At 39.1% G+C, this 16,109-nt stretch overlaps 1 protein-coding gene across 1 annotated transcript; it reads left to right on the top strand.

Moving 5' to 3' along the window:
- The first annotated feature begins 66 nt into the window (after positions 1-66).
- On the top strand, positions 67-14,575 carry CCDC47 (coiled-coil domain containing 47). Its single transcript, XM_059669945.1, has 13 exons — positions 67-261; positions 4,415-4,683; positions 5,148-5,255; positions 5,767-5,941; positions 7,524-7,645; positions 7,864-7,929; positions 8,362-8,463; positions 8,646-8,756; positions 9,744-9,829; positions 11,149-11,207; positions 12,003-12,112; positions 12,320-12,487; positions 13,994-14,575. The coding sequence occupies exons 2-13, from the start codon at positions 4,420-4,422 to the stop codon at positions 14,072-14,074; spliced, it is 1,452 nt and encodes a 483-aa protein (XP_059525928.1). The 5' UTR covers positions 67-261; positions 4,415-4,419; the 3' UTR covers positions 14,075-14,575.
- The last annotated feature ends 1,534 nt before the right edge of the window (positions 14,576-16,109 follow it).

Below are 16,109 nucleotides of genomic sequence, written 5' to 3'. Positions count from 1 at the left end.
GTCTCGCGCGGTCCCGGAAGCTGCGTCCCGCCCCTTCGCCGCGCGCAGGCGCGGACGGGCTGCACGCAGCCTACGTAACGGATGGCAGAGGCGACGTGACGAGTGGGGCGGCGTGAGTGAGCTACCGGGTATTGCTGTGTCCTAGAGGCATCAGGGGCACCAAAACCGCGGTGACCGCGCAGGCGGCGGCCAGACCGCGAGGCCCGTGGGGTAGAGGTGGCAGACGCAGGAGCGCTGAGCCGGCTTCTAGCCCCGGTACAGGTAGGAAGCGGGCCATGGCGTGTGAGTCGGTGGGGGCCCGGCCAGTCCCAAGTGGTCGCTCTCTGAGTTGCGTGGCCTAGCCCGGTCCGGTTTCCCACCCACACCCCTACGTCAGGCCTGTGGTGACATGCACCGGCCCCCGCCGTTCCTTCTCACTTCTCCCGACTTTCTGAAACCACACAAGCAAGCTTCGCCCACTCCAAGGCCCATGTTCTGTGGGTCTTCCGGATTGGGGTGATTTTGAACGGTTCTGCGGCACTTCCCCACAGATCTGTGAGCAGATGCCGACCCGAAGGACAAAGGTAGAGGAAGCTTCCAGTATGCAGCAGGAAGTATGGAGTACAGATGTCAGGATGAATTGATTCTCCATGGTGGGGAATGGACCCTGGTGGTTTGTTTGACAGAAGCAACCACCTCTGACTGGTCCTCTCGGTAGGGTTCTAACACGAAACGGGTTTTCATTCAATGTGTGCGTGGCTTCCAGAAGTCCGGCCATTGTCAGAAAGGCCTAACCAGCGGCTGACCCCTCTGGCGGTCGAAGGACCCTTTCACAGGGGTCACCTAAGACCATCCTGCACATCAGATATTTACATTACTATTCGTAACAATGGCAACATTACAGTTACGAAGTAGCAACGAAAATAATTTTATGGTTGGGTCACAACATGAGGAATTGTATTTAAAGGGCCAGAAGGTTGAGAACCACTGGAACAAGTAATGATTTCCCCCACTTATTCCCCGCTGGTTTTGTAAGTCCAGACCCAACCTGTGAGAGGCTGCCGAGTGAGCTTGCAGAAGGTAATGAAACCAGACTTGTTAGTGTTTGTGTTCCCTGCCCCAGGCGTCTCATTCAGGCCTGGTGGCCTGGCAGGGAATTGTGCAACTGAGAAATGAATTGACAGGTGGAGCAGAGAGACCTGATAGGGAAGGCCAAGGCACAAATGGCTTGGATAATTTTAACCTAAATAACCTAGAAGGCTCTATGTTACAGTGCTGAGTTATCTTAGAAATGCTTCTATGGTGTGAACATTCTACGTGGAAATCCAGCTTGAAATGATCAGACCTTTTGGCAGGCAATTGATTGTGTCAGTGGTAACTTTTATCTGCTTCTACTTGAAAAAGTTTAAACCAGATCTGAAAAGAAAAACACTAAAAACGAAGTTTTTAAATCTTAAAGAGTGTTCATAAGGCACAGGGGAAGGAAGTAATGGGACCTAATATTTATTGCGTACCTTCTGTGTGCCAGGCACAAGTCTGTACTGCCCACACTACAGCCCTGTGATGCAGTGGTATCTCTTTTTTGTAAGTGGGGAGCAGGAAATTTTCAGTAATTAACCCAAGATCATATGGTTGGCAAATGGTAGAGCTGACATTAAACCAAATCTAACTATACCAAATGCTTGCTATTTTTCATGTGTCTTCTACTTTTGACTATCTATACTAATAAAAGGGTAATATGCTAATTAGACCGGATAGATGGACAATCAGGCCCGCAGGGGAGAGCAGTTAAGGGCCATCAGGCAGGCAGGTAGGTGAGTGGTTAGGCGCCAGCTGTCCGGATTGCAAGAGGGATGTCCGACTGCCGGTTTAGGCCTGAGCCCGCAACCCAGGAATGTGCCCGCAACCCAGGAATGTGCCCTGACCAGGAGTTGAACTGTGACCTACTGGTTCATATGTCGATGGTCAACCACTGAGCCACGCTGATAGGGCAATGCTGATAAGTATAAGTGTTAAATCTGTCAGATCTGTTTTCCTGTTCATTCCCAATCCCACTGCCAGTTCAATCGTGTGCTTTTTTCTTTTAAAAAAATATATATTTTGATTTCAGAGAGGAAGGGAGAGGGAAAGAGAGATAGAAACATCATTGCTGAGAAAGAACCATCGATCGGCTGCCTCCTGCACACCCTCCACTGGGGATAGGGCCCACAACCCAGGCATGTGCCATTGACCGGAATTGAACCTGGGACCCTTCAGTCCACAGGCTGATGCTCCATCTACTGAGCCAAACCAGCTAGGGCCGTTGTTTTTTTTCTTATCTAATTATTTCAACCACTTAATTTTTCCTGCTTCAGGTGCCCTTTTCCAGTTCACCTTGTGTATGAGCTGTCAGAGATAGTGTCATTCTCCTACTTAAATTCTTTAGTTGATTCTAATTATTCAAACTTATTAGTGTGGTATTTCCAGCCTCATTTCCCCCTCTTGAGTCTATAAACCCAACATCCTATCAAACTCCTACAATATGTTATTTTAGGCCTTTATGCATAACTATTCTTCCATCTGCAGTGCCTGTTCTTGCATGCAGAAACCATGCTTTTAATTTTTTAAAGAACTTTTTATTACAAAAGCACATCATAGGAAAATTAGAAAACATAAAGAAAAATAAGGCAAAATGCCCATAGTCCTACCATACAAAGTAATTATTATTTATATGTAGATGTATATACATCCTTCCAAACTATTTTGTTTACACATATTCGCTTCTAAAATAATATGGATTCTAACTTCATTTGTAACAATTTTTAATGGACAAAAAGTAAATTTGCTTTTTGTATATATCCACAGTTTAACCAAACAATTTCAAATTTTCCACTGCTATAAGTAATCCTGTAACACATATCCTTGAAGCTGAATTCTTGTGCAAATTTACAATTATTCAGGAGTCATGTTTTACTCTCTTGGCTTAATATCTGACATGGTAGTATGTTCAGTGAAGGTACATTTAGATATGGTAGGATCATTTTATGAAAAGCAGTAAAAGCCAGAATTCTTATATTATTCTGCAGGACTTGCTTAGCTTTTGATGGTTATTGAATCCTTATGTAGCAAAAGTTGCACTTTAGAAAAATGGCCATGATTTTTATGGAAAGTTGAGACAAGGGAGACCATTTAGGAAAATACTGCGGTTCTTCAGCAGGTGGTGGTAGCTTAGGTTATGGTGGCTTTGAGAATCAAAGGAAATACCAGGATTTGGTGGCTGATTAGATTTCAAAGGGAAAAGAAAGTGAAAATTAGATATCTTGCTTTTTTTCAGTAAGTAAGATTGGGAAAATGGGGTTACTATTAATATAAAAATAGAGATATTCAGGTACCTGTTGATTTTAAGACAGTTGTAGAGGAGGGATCTGCAGACTGAGATGTGGACTCTTTTTGTACAGCCTGTGAACTAAGAGTGGTTTTTCCCATTTTAAAAGGTTTTATAAACATTTTATTTTGTGTTAGTTTCAGGTATACAGCATAGTGGTTAGACAATAATATACTTTACAAAGTGGTCCCCCCAATATTTCAGGTACGCACCTGGCCCATATATAGTTATTACAATAATAGTTATTACGGGTGGGGTCCCTCTGCCTGGCTGGTGATCGCCCAGTCCCAATTGAGGCTGATGGGGGTCAGCTGGCCCAGGAGGGACCACGGGAGGGCTCCAGGGCATGTCCAGCCCTCTCGCCCAGGCCCTCTTGCCCAGTCCCGATTGCCAGACCCCAGCAGCAAGCTAACCAACCGTTGGAGCATCTGCCCTCTGGTGGTCAGTCTGCATCATAGCGACTAGTCGAGGTGTTGACCAAAAGTTTGACAGATCAGTCAGACACTTAGCATATTACGTTTTTATTATATAGGATTATTGAATATATTCCCTATGCTGTACTTTACATCCCCATGACTATTTTTGTGACTACCAATTTGTAGTTCCTAATCCCTTCACTTTTTCCCTCAGGCCCAACTCCCAATCCCCTCCTCTAACCGCCCCCCCCCACCCCCCCCCCCCAGGCTCTGGCAAGTATCAGTCTGTTCTGTGAATCTAGGAGTCTGTTTCTATTTTGTTTGTTCATTTATTTTGCTCATGTATTGTTTTCATTACCACCAACAGATAAGTAGTTGCATCTCATTCTTATTATATCCCTCCCCAGTTCCTATATAAAGTTTTTCAAAAAATGCTTACTGACTGCATAGTGTAAAAGATTTTACAGATAATTAGTGACAGAATCCAGATGAGAACCTAGGCCTCTTTACCCCCACCTCATTGTTTTTTGTGATGCTTTCTAAAATGAATAATATTAAGAGAAAAGTAGGAGAGTGTCATAGACATATCTTTTGTTTCCAAATTTGATCAGTGTATAGAGTAGCAGTTCATTTAGGTTTTGTGTGTTTTTTTAAGGTGCCATGAAAGTCTTCCTTGCTTTCTGTGTTGTCCTTTTGGTGTTCGGGAGTGTCTCTGAAGCTAAGTTTGATGATTTTGAGGATGAGGAAGACATAGTAGAGTATGATGATAATGACTTTGCCGAATTTGAAGATGTCACAGAAGATTCTGTTACTGAATCTCCTCAACGGGTGATTACCACTGAAGATGACGAAGACGAGACCACTGTGGAGTTAGAAGGGCAGGATGAAAACCAAGAAGGAGATTTTGAAGATGCAGATACCCAGGTGAGGGTTTTTTTATTGATTTTTTGGGAAATTGGAAGGATGGGAACATTTTTAACTAGCACTTTTCCCAAACTTTAAAAGTAAAACCCAGGTCTAGGGAGACGTTTACTCTCTGGTATCTTTATTTTTTTTTTAGTATGTGGAGTTCTTCTAAATGTTTTGTGGTGTTTTCCCACCTTTCGCATTGATGGAAAAATGAATTGTCTTTCTCCTCTTTGGAAAGCATGGGGTGGGGGGTTGGAAGTGATAGAGGATGGATTCTATGTTTGAATGAGAATTATATCATTTTGAACTCAGGGTTCAAGAGCATTGGAGAGTCATTTGTTAAAAACATGTAATATCTCTGTGTTCTGTACTTGTTGCTAACATGTTCTATTTTCCTCTACAATTGTTGCCTACAAGAAAGAGATATAATTGCTGGTGACATGTGTAGAGAAAAACAGATTGCTGCCTCATTTTTGTAGGAGGGAGATACCGAGGGTGAGCCATATGATGATGAAGAATTTGAAGGTTATGAAGACAAACCAGATACTTCTTCTAGCAAAAATAAAGACCCAATAACAATTGTTGATGTAGGTATACAGGATTCTAAATTCCAAACTAACCAACAAAATATCTTACTGTTATTAATCCCAGAAATATAATCAGTGACATGTAGATGGTGTTGATATAATAGTGGTAGGTGTGAAAGAGTTTGACATCAATTCTTCTCATAAAACTCCACACCTATAGAGGCAATCCCTGTGTTTTTGTTCTAGTCCTCATAGTTTTATTTATTAAGGAATGATGAAGATGATAGCCATTGGATTTATTTTGGGGTGGGAGTCAGAATCAAGTTTAATACAAAGGGCTTTCCATCCTTTTATCCTACTTGACTGTCTTCACATTTCCTTAAAGAGTCTTTTACAAAGCCAGCCTGGAAAATCAAAATGGGCATGTTTTTCAAAGTATAATCATATTTAGTGACAGTTATTTAAAGTATCTACTTCTGTTTATGGGTTTTTTCATTGTCCTTCATTCCATGAGTTAGACTCCATCCTTCAGCCTCAACTAACATTCAATGGAATAATTGTTTTTCTTTAGGTTCCTGCACACCTCCAGAACAGTTGGGAGAGTTATTATCTAGAAATTCTGATGGTGACTGGTCTGCTCGCCTACATCATGAACTATATCATCGGGAAGAATAAAAACAGTCGCCTTGCTCAGGCCTGGTTTAACTCTCATAGAGAACTTTTGGAGAGTAACTTTACCTTAGTAGGTAAGTTAGGCTAATAGAAGTCCTGCTGTGGGCTTGGACAACATCTAATAAGAACTGTTTATTCCCCTCAGTATAAGTACCTAACTGCTTTCAGGGACTGCCAAAGAGGGTGCTTTTTTATTTTCTTTCAAGGGATCCTGTTTTTGTTAGGTTTTATATGCTGAATAAATTGTATTTATGAAATGATTTTCTCATCTGCTATTAATCAACATTTGCTAAAGAGCAATTGTTTCAAAACACATTTGGATAAGAGTCTGGCTGAAAGCAAGGAATTTTAACATTTTAAGTAGCTTGATAAATACTTTCAGTTCATCTTTTAGAAATTAGAATTCTCTCAGGTTCTAGGCACTTGAGTTTCTTTCTGATCCACTGAAGAGGTATGTACACTGAAGTACAGGAGAGGAGCCCGTGCAGTTGTATAATGTAAAGGGTAAGGTGGACTTGCCCACCTTCAACTCTGTTTGGCATTTAACACTTTGTTTCCCTTTAATAGGAAGCAAGTATGCATCTGCTCTGCTCTTTAGCAGACTGTTTAGTGTTGTGCTAGGTACTTTGCATATATTGTTTCTCATTTAAACTTTGTAAGAATACTGTCAGTTGGAAAGTTTCTTTTTTCCTAAGGAGGGGACTGAAATCCAGAAATGCTATTTTCTTGTAACCATGATATACTTAAACTTAGTATACATGCTTTCAAATTCCATGCTGTCTCTGCTGTACCATATTATTTCAGAGTACTTATTCACCTGGACATTAGGAAAATAATAAGCCGCCTTTAAGCCTTCGACTTCTCTCATGTGTTTTCATTTGATGTGTCAGTCTTGCTTTACCTTGTGAGGTTCTGCACTTTCTTCCGTACATTTAATTAAATGAAGTGAGAGAATGGTTGGAATTTTAGCTTTTTCTAGATCTAAAATACAGCTCTTAATACCACTATTATTTTGCTGTTGAAAAAGCAAACTTGATCAAAGTTAAGTCATACATATGGTGAGGGAGTGTTAAATAGTTTGTAGTGATGGTATTTTTTTTTTTTTTTATTCATTACATTGGGAGTATTTTTTTTTTAATATATTTTATTGATTTTTTACAGAGAGGAAGGGAGAGGGCTAGAGAGTTAGAAACATCGATCAGCTGCCTCCTGCACACTCCCCACTGGGGATGTGCCCGCAACCAAGGTACATGCCCTTGACTGGAATCGAACCTGGGACCCTTCAGTCCACAGGCTGACGCTCTATCTACTGAGCCAAACCGGTTAGGGTAGTATTTTTAACTTTGGGGAAAAACATTTAAACTGATTTTGCTCCACTTTTTACCTACTCTTAAGAAACTTATACTGAAGCTGACTGTCTAACTAACAAGAACATAGTAGTAATGCTAGAGTATGATTTTTTTATGGAGACAATAGAGTTTTAAAAGTAAAAGGAACAATGCCCATTTGTTGTCATGTATGTTCAAAGGAGAGTTCTATATGATCTCAAAGTATTGCCACCCTAAAACTCTGATCATTGTGGGGTCAGAGTGGAGGAGGGAGTGGTAATTAGGCCTCAACACTTTTAGGGAATCACATTAAGTGGTTTACTCCTAGGGGATGATGGAACGAACAAAGAAGCCACAAGTACAGGAAAGCTGAACCAGGAGAACGAGCATATCTACAACCTGTGGTGTTCTGGTAGAGTGTGCTGTGAAGGGATGCTTATCCAGCTCAGGGTAAGTAGGGAATTTCTGGTGCAACGTATATGTCTACCTTTTGTTTTTTCCAGCATGATTCAAAATCCTCTAAGTTTAGTGTCTTCAAGGAGGTCTAAAAGTCATCTTCTACTACTAACTGGCAAATGTCAAGTATATTTGATACATCTGATTCCCCCTCCAGGGTCTCTTCTTTGTAGTTAGTGGAGGTTACAGCTGTTCTTTTTTTTTCCCCCCAGTTCCTCAAGAGACAGGACTTATTGAACGTCCTGGCCCGTATGATGAGGCCAGCAAGTGATCAAGTGGTATGTGTTCTTCTTGCTGTTTTTCTCTCTACAGATTGAATTCTTAATTTCTTAGAGCTTATTCCATTTATTGTTTAGACTCCGTTTGGAGTTACAGACAACTTGTGTACTTCGTCAGAAAATGGGCCCTTCTCTATTTGCACAGATCATTGTCCACTCAGTGTGTAGCTGTGAGTGGAGGTGCGTGTGATTAGGTCAGTCACCTGGATAATGTCTCTTTTGATTGATAGCAAAGTCAGCTGATTAGGGACCTTCTGCTACATAACACAACAGAGTCATGGGAGTGATATCCCATCATTTCACAAGTCCTGTTCCCATTCAAGGGGAGTATGTACGCATACACCAGGGGAATCTTCGGGGCCATTTTAGAAATAGGCCTATCACAGAACCTAACAGGTGAGTTTTGTGTGGTTTTTGTTTTTGTTTTAATAGCAAATAAAAGTAACCATGAATGATGAAGACATGGATACCTATGTGTTTGCTATTGGTACTCGGAAAGCCCTGGTACGACTGCAGAAAGAGATGCAGGATCTGGTATGTTGACTATTACAACTCAAACATACATAGAAATTGTGCCTAATTATTACATAGATGTTCAGCTTCAGAGCATAGCATAATTAATCACTTTGAAATAGGTCAGTACATATTCTCTTGAGAAGAAAACTTCTGTGCATAATAAAATGTCACATCTTACTTTCAATTACTTCTTCCTCTAGAGTGAGTTTTGTAGTGACAAACCTAAGTCTGGCGCAAAGTATGGACTGCCAGACTCCTTAGCCATCCTGTCAGAGATGGGAGAAGTCACAGAGGGAATGATGGATACAAAGGTAAGTGTGATGGAAGGCATACATTTGCAGACCTTGGCATTTGCAAGGTACTCTCCCTAAAACTCACGCTGTACAACAGCGTTTCTCAACCTGTGGGTCGTGACCCTTTTGGGGGGTCGAACGACCCTTTAACAGGGCTCGCCTAAGACCATCGGAAAACATATATATAATTACATATTGTTTTTGTGATTAATCACTATGCTTTAATTATGTTCAATTTGTAACAATGAAATTGGGGGTCACCACAACATGAGGAACTGTATTAAAGGGTCACGGCATTAGGACGGTTGAGAACCACTGCTGTACGAGTTCTTCATTTATCACAGTGTATTGATTATGTGTTCCTTTCCCAAAAACACTCTAATTCTTTCTTTAAGCAATAGATTAACTTGTCAAAAAAAATTGTTTAGTGAAGAATGCTCTCTAAATCCAGAGCAAATTGTTCCTAGGATTGCTGATGGCTTTTAGTTTGTTTTTTTTTAAAAAAAGGACTACAACTTTTATCTTTATCACCATGTCATTTAGTCCATTATTTTAGTCTCAACTAGTGTAAGAGAAGAGGGATGTATAAAGAGCCATGTTTTTTTTCTATTGGTTGTATAATGGTAACAGTACATCTTAATATCATAAAAATGTAGGCTAGCTCAAAGACAGTTATAAATGTAAGTTCAAGGTGATATGTTCATGAAGAATCTCCTAAAATTATTTAAGATTTTATCTCCATGCTTTTATTCTTATTTAGAACATTAGTTTGAGACATATTTTCAGCTGCTCAATAAGAATATTTAAGCATTGGTGTTACTAAAGAAAAGGTACAAGTTTCATTATAGAGAAATTCCTTACCTTATTTAAATTTAATTTTTTAAAAGCTTTAGCCTTAATGACATTTTGTACAATAGCAAGGAGGACTGAAGAGTAGATATCTTTATGAAAAAAGGGAAATACATCAAACCCTACTTTAAAATATAATAATTTTCTCTATTTCAGATGGTCCATTTTCTTACACACTACGCTGACAAGATTGAATCCGTTCATTTTTCAGACCAGTTCTCGGGTCCAAAAATTATGCAAGAGTACGTATGAAATAAAAATACTAAATATGATTTTCTTCTTTATCTTTCTGTGTTGAAACACCTGCAAGATGCTTCTGCAATTTCCCTTGCCATATGAGTGAGGGAAGTTCATGAAGCCCAAGTTTCCTTTTGCTTTGACTACATGCATCAGGAAGGTAGTTGGAAACCTATGGGAGATAAACAAGCCTCCTCAGTTTGCATGTGTTGCTGCACGTGTGCACCATGCACTCAGTGACGTGGAAGAGAATCTTACAAAATGGCTCATATAAGAAAATGCAGTTGCTACTCTCTGTCCTTTGTAGTCTATGTTCTTTTTTTTCCTTTTTCAATTTATGATATGAATCTGTAATGTTTGATTGATTGCAAATCTGGCCTTTTCTGGCTTCTGTTTTTGTGTAGGGGATGCTTATATTCTTTCCTAGTATATTATCAAACACGTTAAATACCCATAGTAATATTTATAGTAATATATTTCAAATGTACATATTCAGGGCTTGAATTTGTTGTTTGAATTCCGATTTGTTGTATGTTCCCATTTCAGGAGAACATACTTATTTTAAGTTCACCCTTGGTGTAGAAATGGTTCTGGCCTAAATTTTTGATTAAGGGTTACTCTCTCATAGGCTGTGGAGTTGAGTACAATTAAAAGCCATTCTGGGTTTTCATTGTGTGTCAGAATTACTCAGGTCCTTTTGCCTTTAGATGGTGTTGCATCATCCTTGCCTTGCTTTACTCAGTATCAACACCGTGGGCAAAATACCACATTATGGTAACTGTGGAACCTTTTGGGGTGGGGGAGAGGCGAGTTGATAGTCAAAGATTACAAGGGAATCTTTGGTGAGTCGAAACTAAATTATATATGCTATAGTTGATGATTTCTAAACTTATTCTAAGCCTGGCTCAAAAATAAGATACTTCATTATAGGAAGGAAGCTAAAATAGGAGTTGGAAATAGAACATAGAAACTCATCAAAATAAGCAGAAATGTTATTTAAAATATGGGCCTCTTACTTAAATGTAGGCTTATTTCTGGTTCCCCAGGTGAGATGGAATATACCTTGCCTGGAGGGGATATCACTTGGAGATGTTCAAGTATAGGATAAAGGTCACTTGGGAATGCATTCATCAGTTAGGCAAGTGGATCAGGTGACCTGTAAAGCTCCTTCAGGCTCTGAGATTATATTTGACTATGGGATGCCAAGCCAAATACTATGCTGATTAATTGTAGGTATCTATTCATCTAAGTGAACTGGGTAATTTATATGCGTAGAGAATATCTTTCTTGTGTTCTTTCTAAATAGCCTTTTCTTTCATGACAGAGAAGGTCAGCCTTTAAAGCTACCTGAAACTAAGAGGACACTACTGTTTACATTTAATGGTAAGTATCCCATGTCCTGTCTGGGTTCTTTGTTTTCTGAGAGATGACCTTAAGGAGAGTATTGTTCCCTCCTAAGTGACAGCTATAAAAAAAACTATATTAGCCCTAACCTGTTTGGCTCAGTGGATAGAGAGTCGGCCTGCGGACTGAAGGGTGGGTCCCAGGTTCGATTCCGGTCAAGGGCATGTACCTTGGTTGCGGGCACATCCCCAGTAGGGGGTGCGCAGGAGGCAGCTGATTGGTGTTTCTCTCTCATCGATGTTTCTAACTCTCTATCCTTCTCCCTTCCTCTCTGTAAAAAAATCAATAAAATATATATTTTTAAAAACTGAATTATTAGCCCTAGCTGGTTTGACTCAGTGGATAGAGCGTCAGCCTGTGGACTAAAGGGTCCCAGGTTCGATTCTGGTCAAGGGCACATGCCTGGGTTGCGTGCTCAATCCCCGGTGTGGGGCATGCAGGAGGTGGCCAATGATTCTCTCTCATCACTGATGTTTCTCTCTCTCTCTCTCTCTCTCTCTCTCTCTCTCTCTCTCTCTCTCTCTCTCCTCCTACCTCTCTGAAATCAATAAAAATACATTAAAAAACAAACTATATTAAAACAAACCCCATGCCTTCTTATTGCTGTTGGGTTTCTTCAATAAGAGATCCTTGTATATACTTTAATTTATATTTTCTGTTGCATTTTAGCTGCCTAAGAAAAAAGGAGTTTATTAATTAAAAAAAGAGAGGGAGTTGGCGACTCAGAAGTATTAATGCTCTGTTAACTCAATAGGAAATGGCTTTGTTTTCCAGTGCCTGGCTCAGGTAACACTTACCCAAAGGATATGGAAGCTTTGCTACCCCTGATGAACATGGTGATTTACTCTATTGACAAAGCCAAAAAGTTCCGACTCAACAGAGAAGTAAGACTGCAGCCTTTATCATAAGTTGGCACCTGTTATTTTTTTCCTCTGGGGGAATCATCTATCGAGGATTTCAGTGATTGTATCTTTGCTACTTTACTTGAAAGTGTTAAATGGGAGTAGTTTTATGAAAGAATACTAAATGGGCTTTTGCTTCTGTTGAATTAAAATGGATTTCTTATGAAACTCTTTGTTTCTTGGGGAAAGGGCAAACAAAAAGCAGATAAGAACCGAGCTAGAGTGGAAGAGAAATTCTTGAAGCTGACGCATGTGCAAAGACAGGAAGCTGCACAGTCTCGGCGTGAAGAGAAGAAAAGAGCAGAGAAGGAGCGGATCATGAATGAGGAGGATCCTGAGAAACAGCGCAGGCTCGAGGTAAGACCAGCTTTTCTTATTACTGGGGTAAAAACTAAGGTTTGTAAGGATACCTATTTGTACCAAATTGGCTCTTAAGGTAATTTTGTGGAGGAATGTACACAGGCTAAAAGTTTAGCATTTTCTCAGTACTTGGGACCTTCAGTTAGTTAGTGGCACTTGAAGAATAGGGCTTCAAACCATGTTAGAGTGAGTCTGATCCTGGAGAATGATCTGAATTACCCTATTTCCCCTGCACAATCTCATTTTGCAAGTTAAACTATCATCTTTCAAGCCAAATACTTACTGAAGTAGAAAGTAAGAATTTTAATAGAAGCCAGCACATGTACCCTATGGTTCAAATAAACTTGTTTTATAACATTTCTAATTTCATTATAGAATTAGAGACTTAAATTATTTTTTTGTATTTTTGGTGTCTATTTTGTACATAACTAGATTTTCAAACTTCAGAGCTTTTTAGACTGTGGTATATTATGTTTCAGATACCAGTATGTTTTCACATTTTTGTGAAATAAGATACCATAGTCCAGCTCTAAAATTTTAAATCTTATAAATGCTGATCAGAAAAAGAGGAGGAGAACAAAGTTCTGGGTGATGTGGCACTTTAGTTGCCTGTAGAGTCATTAAAGCTGTTGAGCCAAGTGCCCAGGATACCACAGGCCTCCTCCCATCTTATCATTTCTCATCATTTTTTCTTTAGTTTAGTTTATGGGAATTTTTCCTCTGAAAATAGAGCTCTGTGTTTATGCAACCTTCTGTATAAATAAAAATGGCTTTTTAATTAATACACTGGAACACTCTACATGGAATCACTAATAGATAATGCCTTTCATTTTTCTATGAAAAAAGTTTTCTAGTTCTTTCCAGGGTTTGAAACTACAATAGGTTTAAGAAAAAGGAGGGCCCAGAACTTAAGTCAGAAGTGAACTAACCTTAATTCTACCATGTAAAAGTAACATAATCCTTTACACAACTCTCATGCCTAAAGGTAACCACTGTTACCTTTTAGCTTGTAACTAAATATAGCTTCTTTAGTTCCCCAACTCTATATACGTTTAGTGTGCATACAGGGATCAACCAATGAGTGCATAAATTAGCAGAACAGCAAATTGATGTTTCTCTCTCTCAAATAAATTTTTAAAAAAAGATCTTATGCTTTTCTGAAATGAAGTACAAAGCCTTGGTAAATTCATATAATTGTTATATTGAAAGTGGACCTAGTGTTTCCTGGGTATAGGAAAAATCAGACCAGACTAACAAAGCCAACTTAAATATAGTATTTAGTTTCTGATTTGATATTGTAGTTACCTTTGCTTCATTTCAAGTTAATTTTTGTTAACCAATGTAGATATTAGCAATTTTTATAACTATCTTCTGGAATGTTGTTTCTAGTGCAAGTCTAGGTTTTTGAATAATATTATAGGCAGTATTCTAGTTTTGATTTTTTAAAAATCTGTGCTTAGAGCTTAGTTTGGATTATCTCTGTCTGTCTGCCTGTCTCTCTAGGAAGCTGCCTTGAGACGTGAGCAAAAGAAATTGGAAAAGAAGCAAATGAAAATGAAACAAATCAAGGTGAAAGCCATGTAAAGTCATCCCAGAGATCTGAGTCCTGCTGCCACCTATAAGCTCTGTATTCACAGGGAGCGTTAAAAATATCAGTCCATTTCTCATTGGAAAGTTTAAACACTCCCAGTGACTGAGAAATCCTTATTTCATCATCTGTTCCGTTTTTGGTTTGGAATTTACAGAAGTTAGAAATACATTGGAAGGACTCTGTTTCAGTAATTTTCTTCCAGATAATCACATTATTTTGATTATTTTACAAAAGGAATGATATATGAACTCTGTAGTTTTAAAATTCTTTTAAAATTATAACATGAATCATCAGTGCTTTTAGTGCTATTATATTTGAAGAAATATCATGAGTTTATAGATAAACAATTAGATTATTGCTTTTTGTTTAAACTAGGCAGTTGAAATGGCTATAAAGAATGACCCTAAACCAAGATTCCACAAATAACAATAAACATTGCTTGTTTTCTTGTGTGTCTACATTAAACTTGTAAAAAAATAAAACTTAGAACACTATCTGTGGTGTTGAAATTTCAGGGACTCAGAACAGTGTAGTTCACTCTATCTGTTTTGTAGGTGGAGGGTGCTGATGACAGTATTATAGGGTATCCAGATTTTAGGGTACTGACATGTACTGGAAAATTCTACAGATAGTACAGGAGCACAGTTTTCTCCTTACCTGATACCATAAGCTAATGACATTGTGAATGCTGTATTTTAAGTGGTTGTATGTTTTTCTTGAGTTAAATGCATGAAAAATTACCTGCTTTACCTAGAGCAGATCAATGGTCTACGTGAAGTCGAAGATGTTTTCCTTCTTGGTTTCCTCACCCTATTGGCTGTTCATGGAGAAGTTCTCTGTGTTGTGGCTGTGTCCCTTTGCTTCTCCTGCTCTTATCTCTTCCACAGCTGAGGCTGGGTATATTTTTTCAGAGAAATAGCCATGAATATGCATAAATACACTTTTAAAAATGAGCTTTCCTAAACTATTGAGAGTTCTGTCTGCCTCTTGAGCATGGGTGGGGAACCTTTTTTCTGCCAAGGGCCGTTTGGATATTTATATCGTTCTTGGGCCATACAAAATTATCAACTTAAAAATTAGCATGCTGTCCTAGCCAGTTTGGCTCAGTGGATAGAGTGTTGGCCCGCGGACTAAAGGGTCCCAGGTTTGATTTCAGTCAGAGTTGCGGGCTCGATTCCCAGTATGGGGTGTGCAGGAGGCAGCTGATCAATGATTCTCTCTCATTGATGTTTCTATCCCTCTCCCTCTCTAAAATCAATAAAAATATGTATATTTAAAATTATCATGCTATATTTGGTCAGGCATTTAATTAACTCATCCCTAATGCCTGGCAGGGCCAGACCAAATGATTTCATGGGCCTTATACAACCCTTGGGCCAGACGATCCCCACCCCTGCTCTTGAGAAAGGAACTCTTGGGGGGGAGGCCCATTCATCTGCACGAGCATTTAGCTTGTTCAGATTTCTGCATTTTATAAATGCTTCCTAGTAAGAAAGCATTTTTTTAAGTCACTGCTTCACCAGGTAATTTTTGCTGGGGATGGGAAAGGGTTGGGTTTTTGGTGGGAGACGGGTGGGCGGGTATATTTTTGCTGATGCTTTATGTGCAGGTGTGTTCTGAGGCAATAACAAGTTGCTGTGGAAACAGAATGTGCTGCTGCCTTTGAAACTGCATGGAAACTTTTCACATGGGTTTTCTCTTAGTTAATGCAGAAATGTGTCAGCTGGGAAATGCAAATGTAATTTTTTAAAACAGTTCATGAAATTAAGTTATTAAAAATAACAAAACTTAATGCTATATAATTCTAGAATTAGCCTTGTTTTACAAACCTTTAAAATACATTTTAGAAATCAAAATTGATATGCTTAGCTATCTTTAATAAAAGCTTTCTTAAAGTCCCACACATTTGGGCCATGGCAGCTAATTTTGTAATTTAAGCATTCATATGAATGATAACCTATGGACATATATTAAACTCATTGACAAAAATCTCAGAGTGCCGCCTTTACTTTTCTCGGGTTTCTCTAC

Source organism: Myotis daubentonii, chromosome 16 (assembly GCF_963259705.1).
Source record: "Myotis daubentonii chromosome 16, mMyoDau2.1, whole genome shotgun sequence".
Lineage (NCBI taxonomy): Eukaryota > Metazoa > Chordata > Mammalia > Chiroptera > Vespertilionidae > Myotis > Myotis daubentonii.
The sequence above is the reverse complement of the archived record's forward strand: the minus strand, read 5'-3'. Positions and strand labels throughout refer to the sequence as shown.

Coding starts and splice junctions, on each gene's coding strand:
- CCDC47 (XM_059669945.1), top strand. CDS start 4,420: ATGAAAGTCTTCCTTGCTTTCTGTGTTGTCCTTTTGGTGTTCGGGAGT. Junction 7,930..8,361: donor GGCCAGCAAGTGATCAAGTG/GTATGTGTTCTT, acceptor TTGTTTTAATAG/CAAATAAAAGTAACCATGAA. Junction 12,488..13,993: donor AGAAACAGCGCAGGCTCGAG/GTAAGACCAGCT, acceptor CTGTCTCTCTAG/GAAGCTGCCTTGAGACGTGA.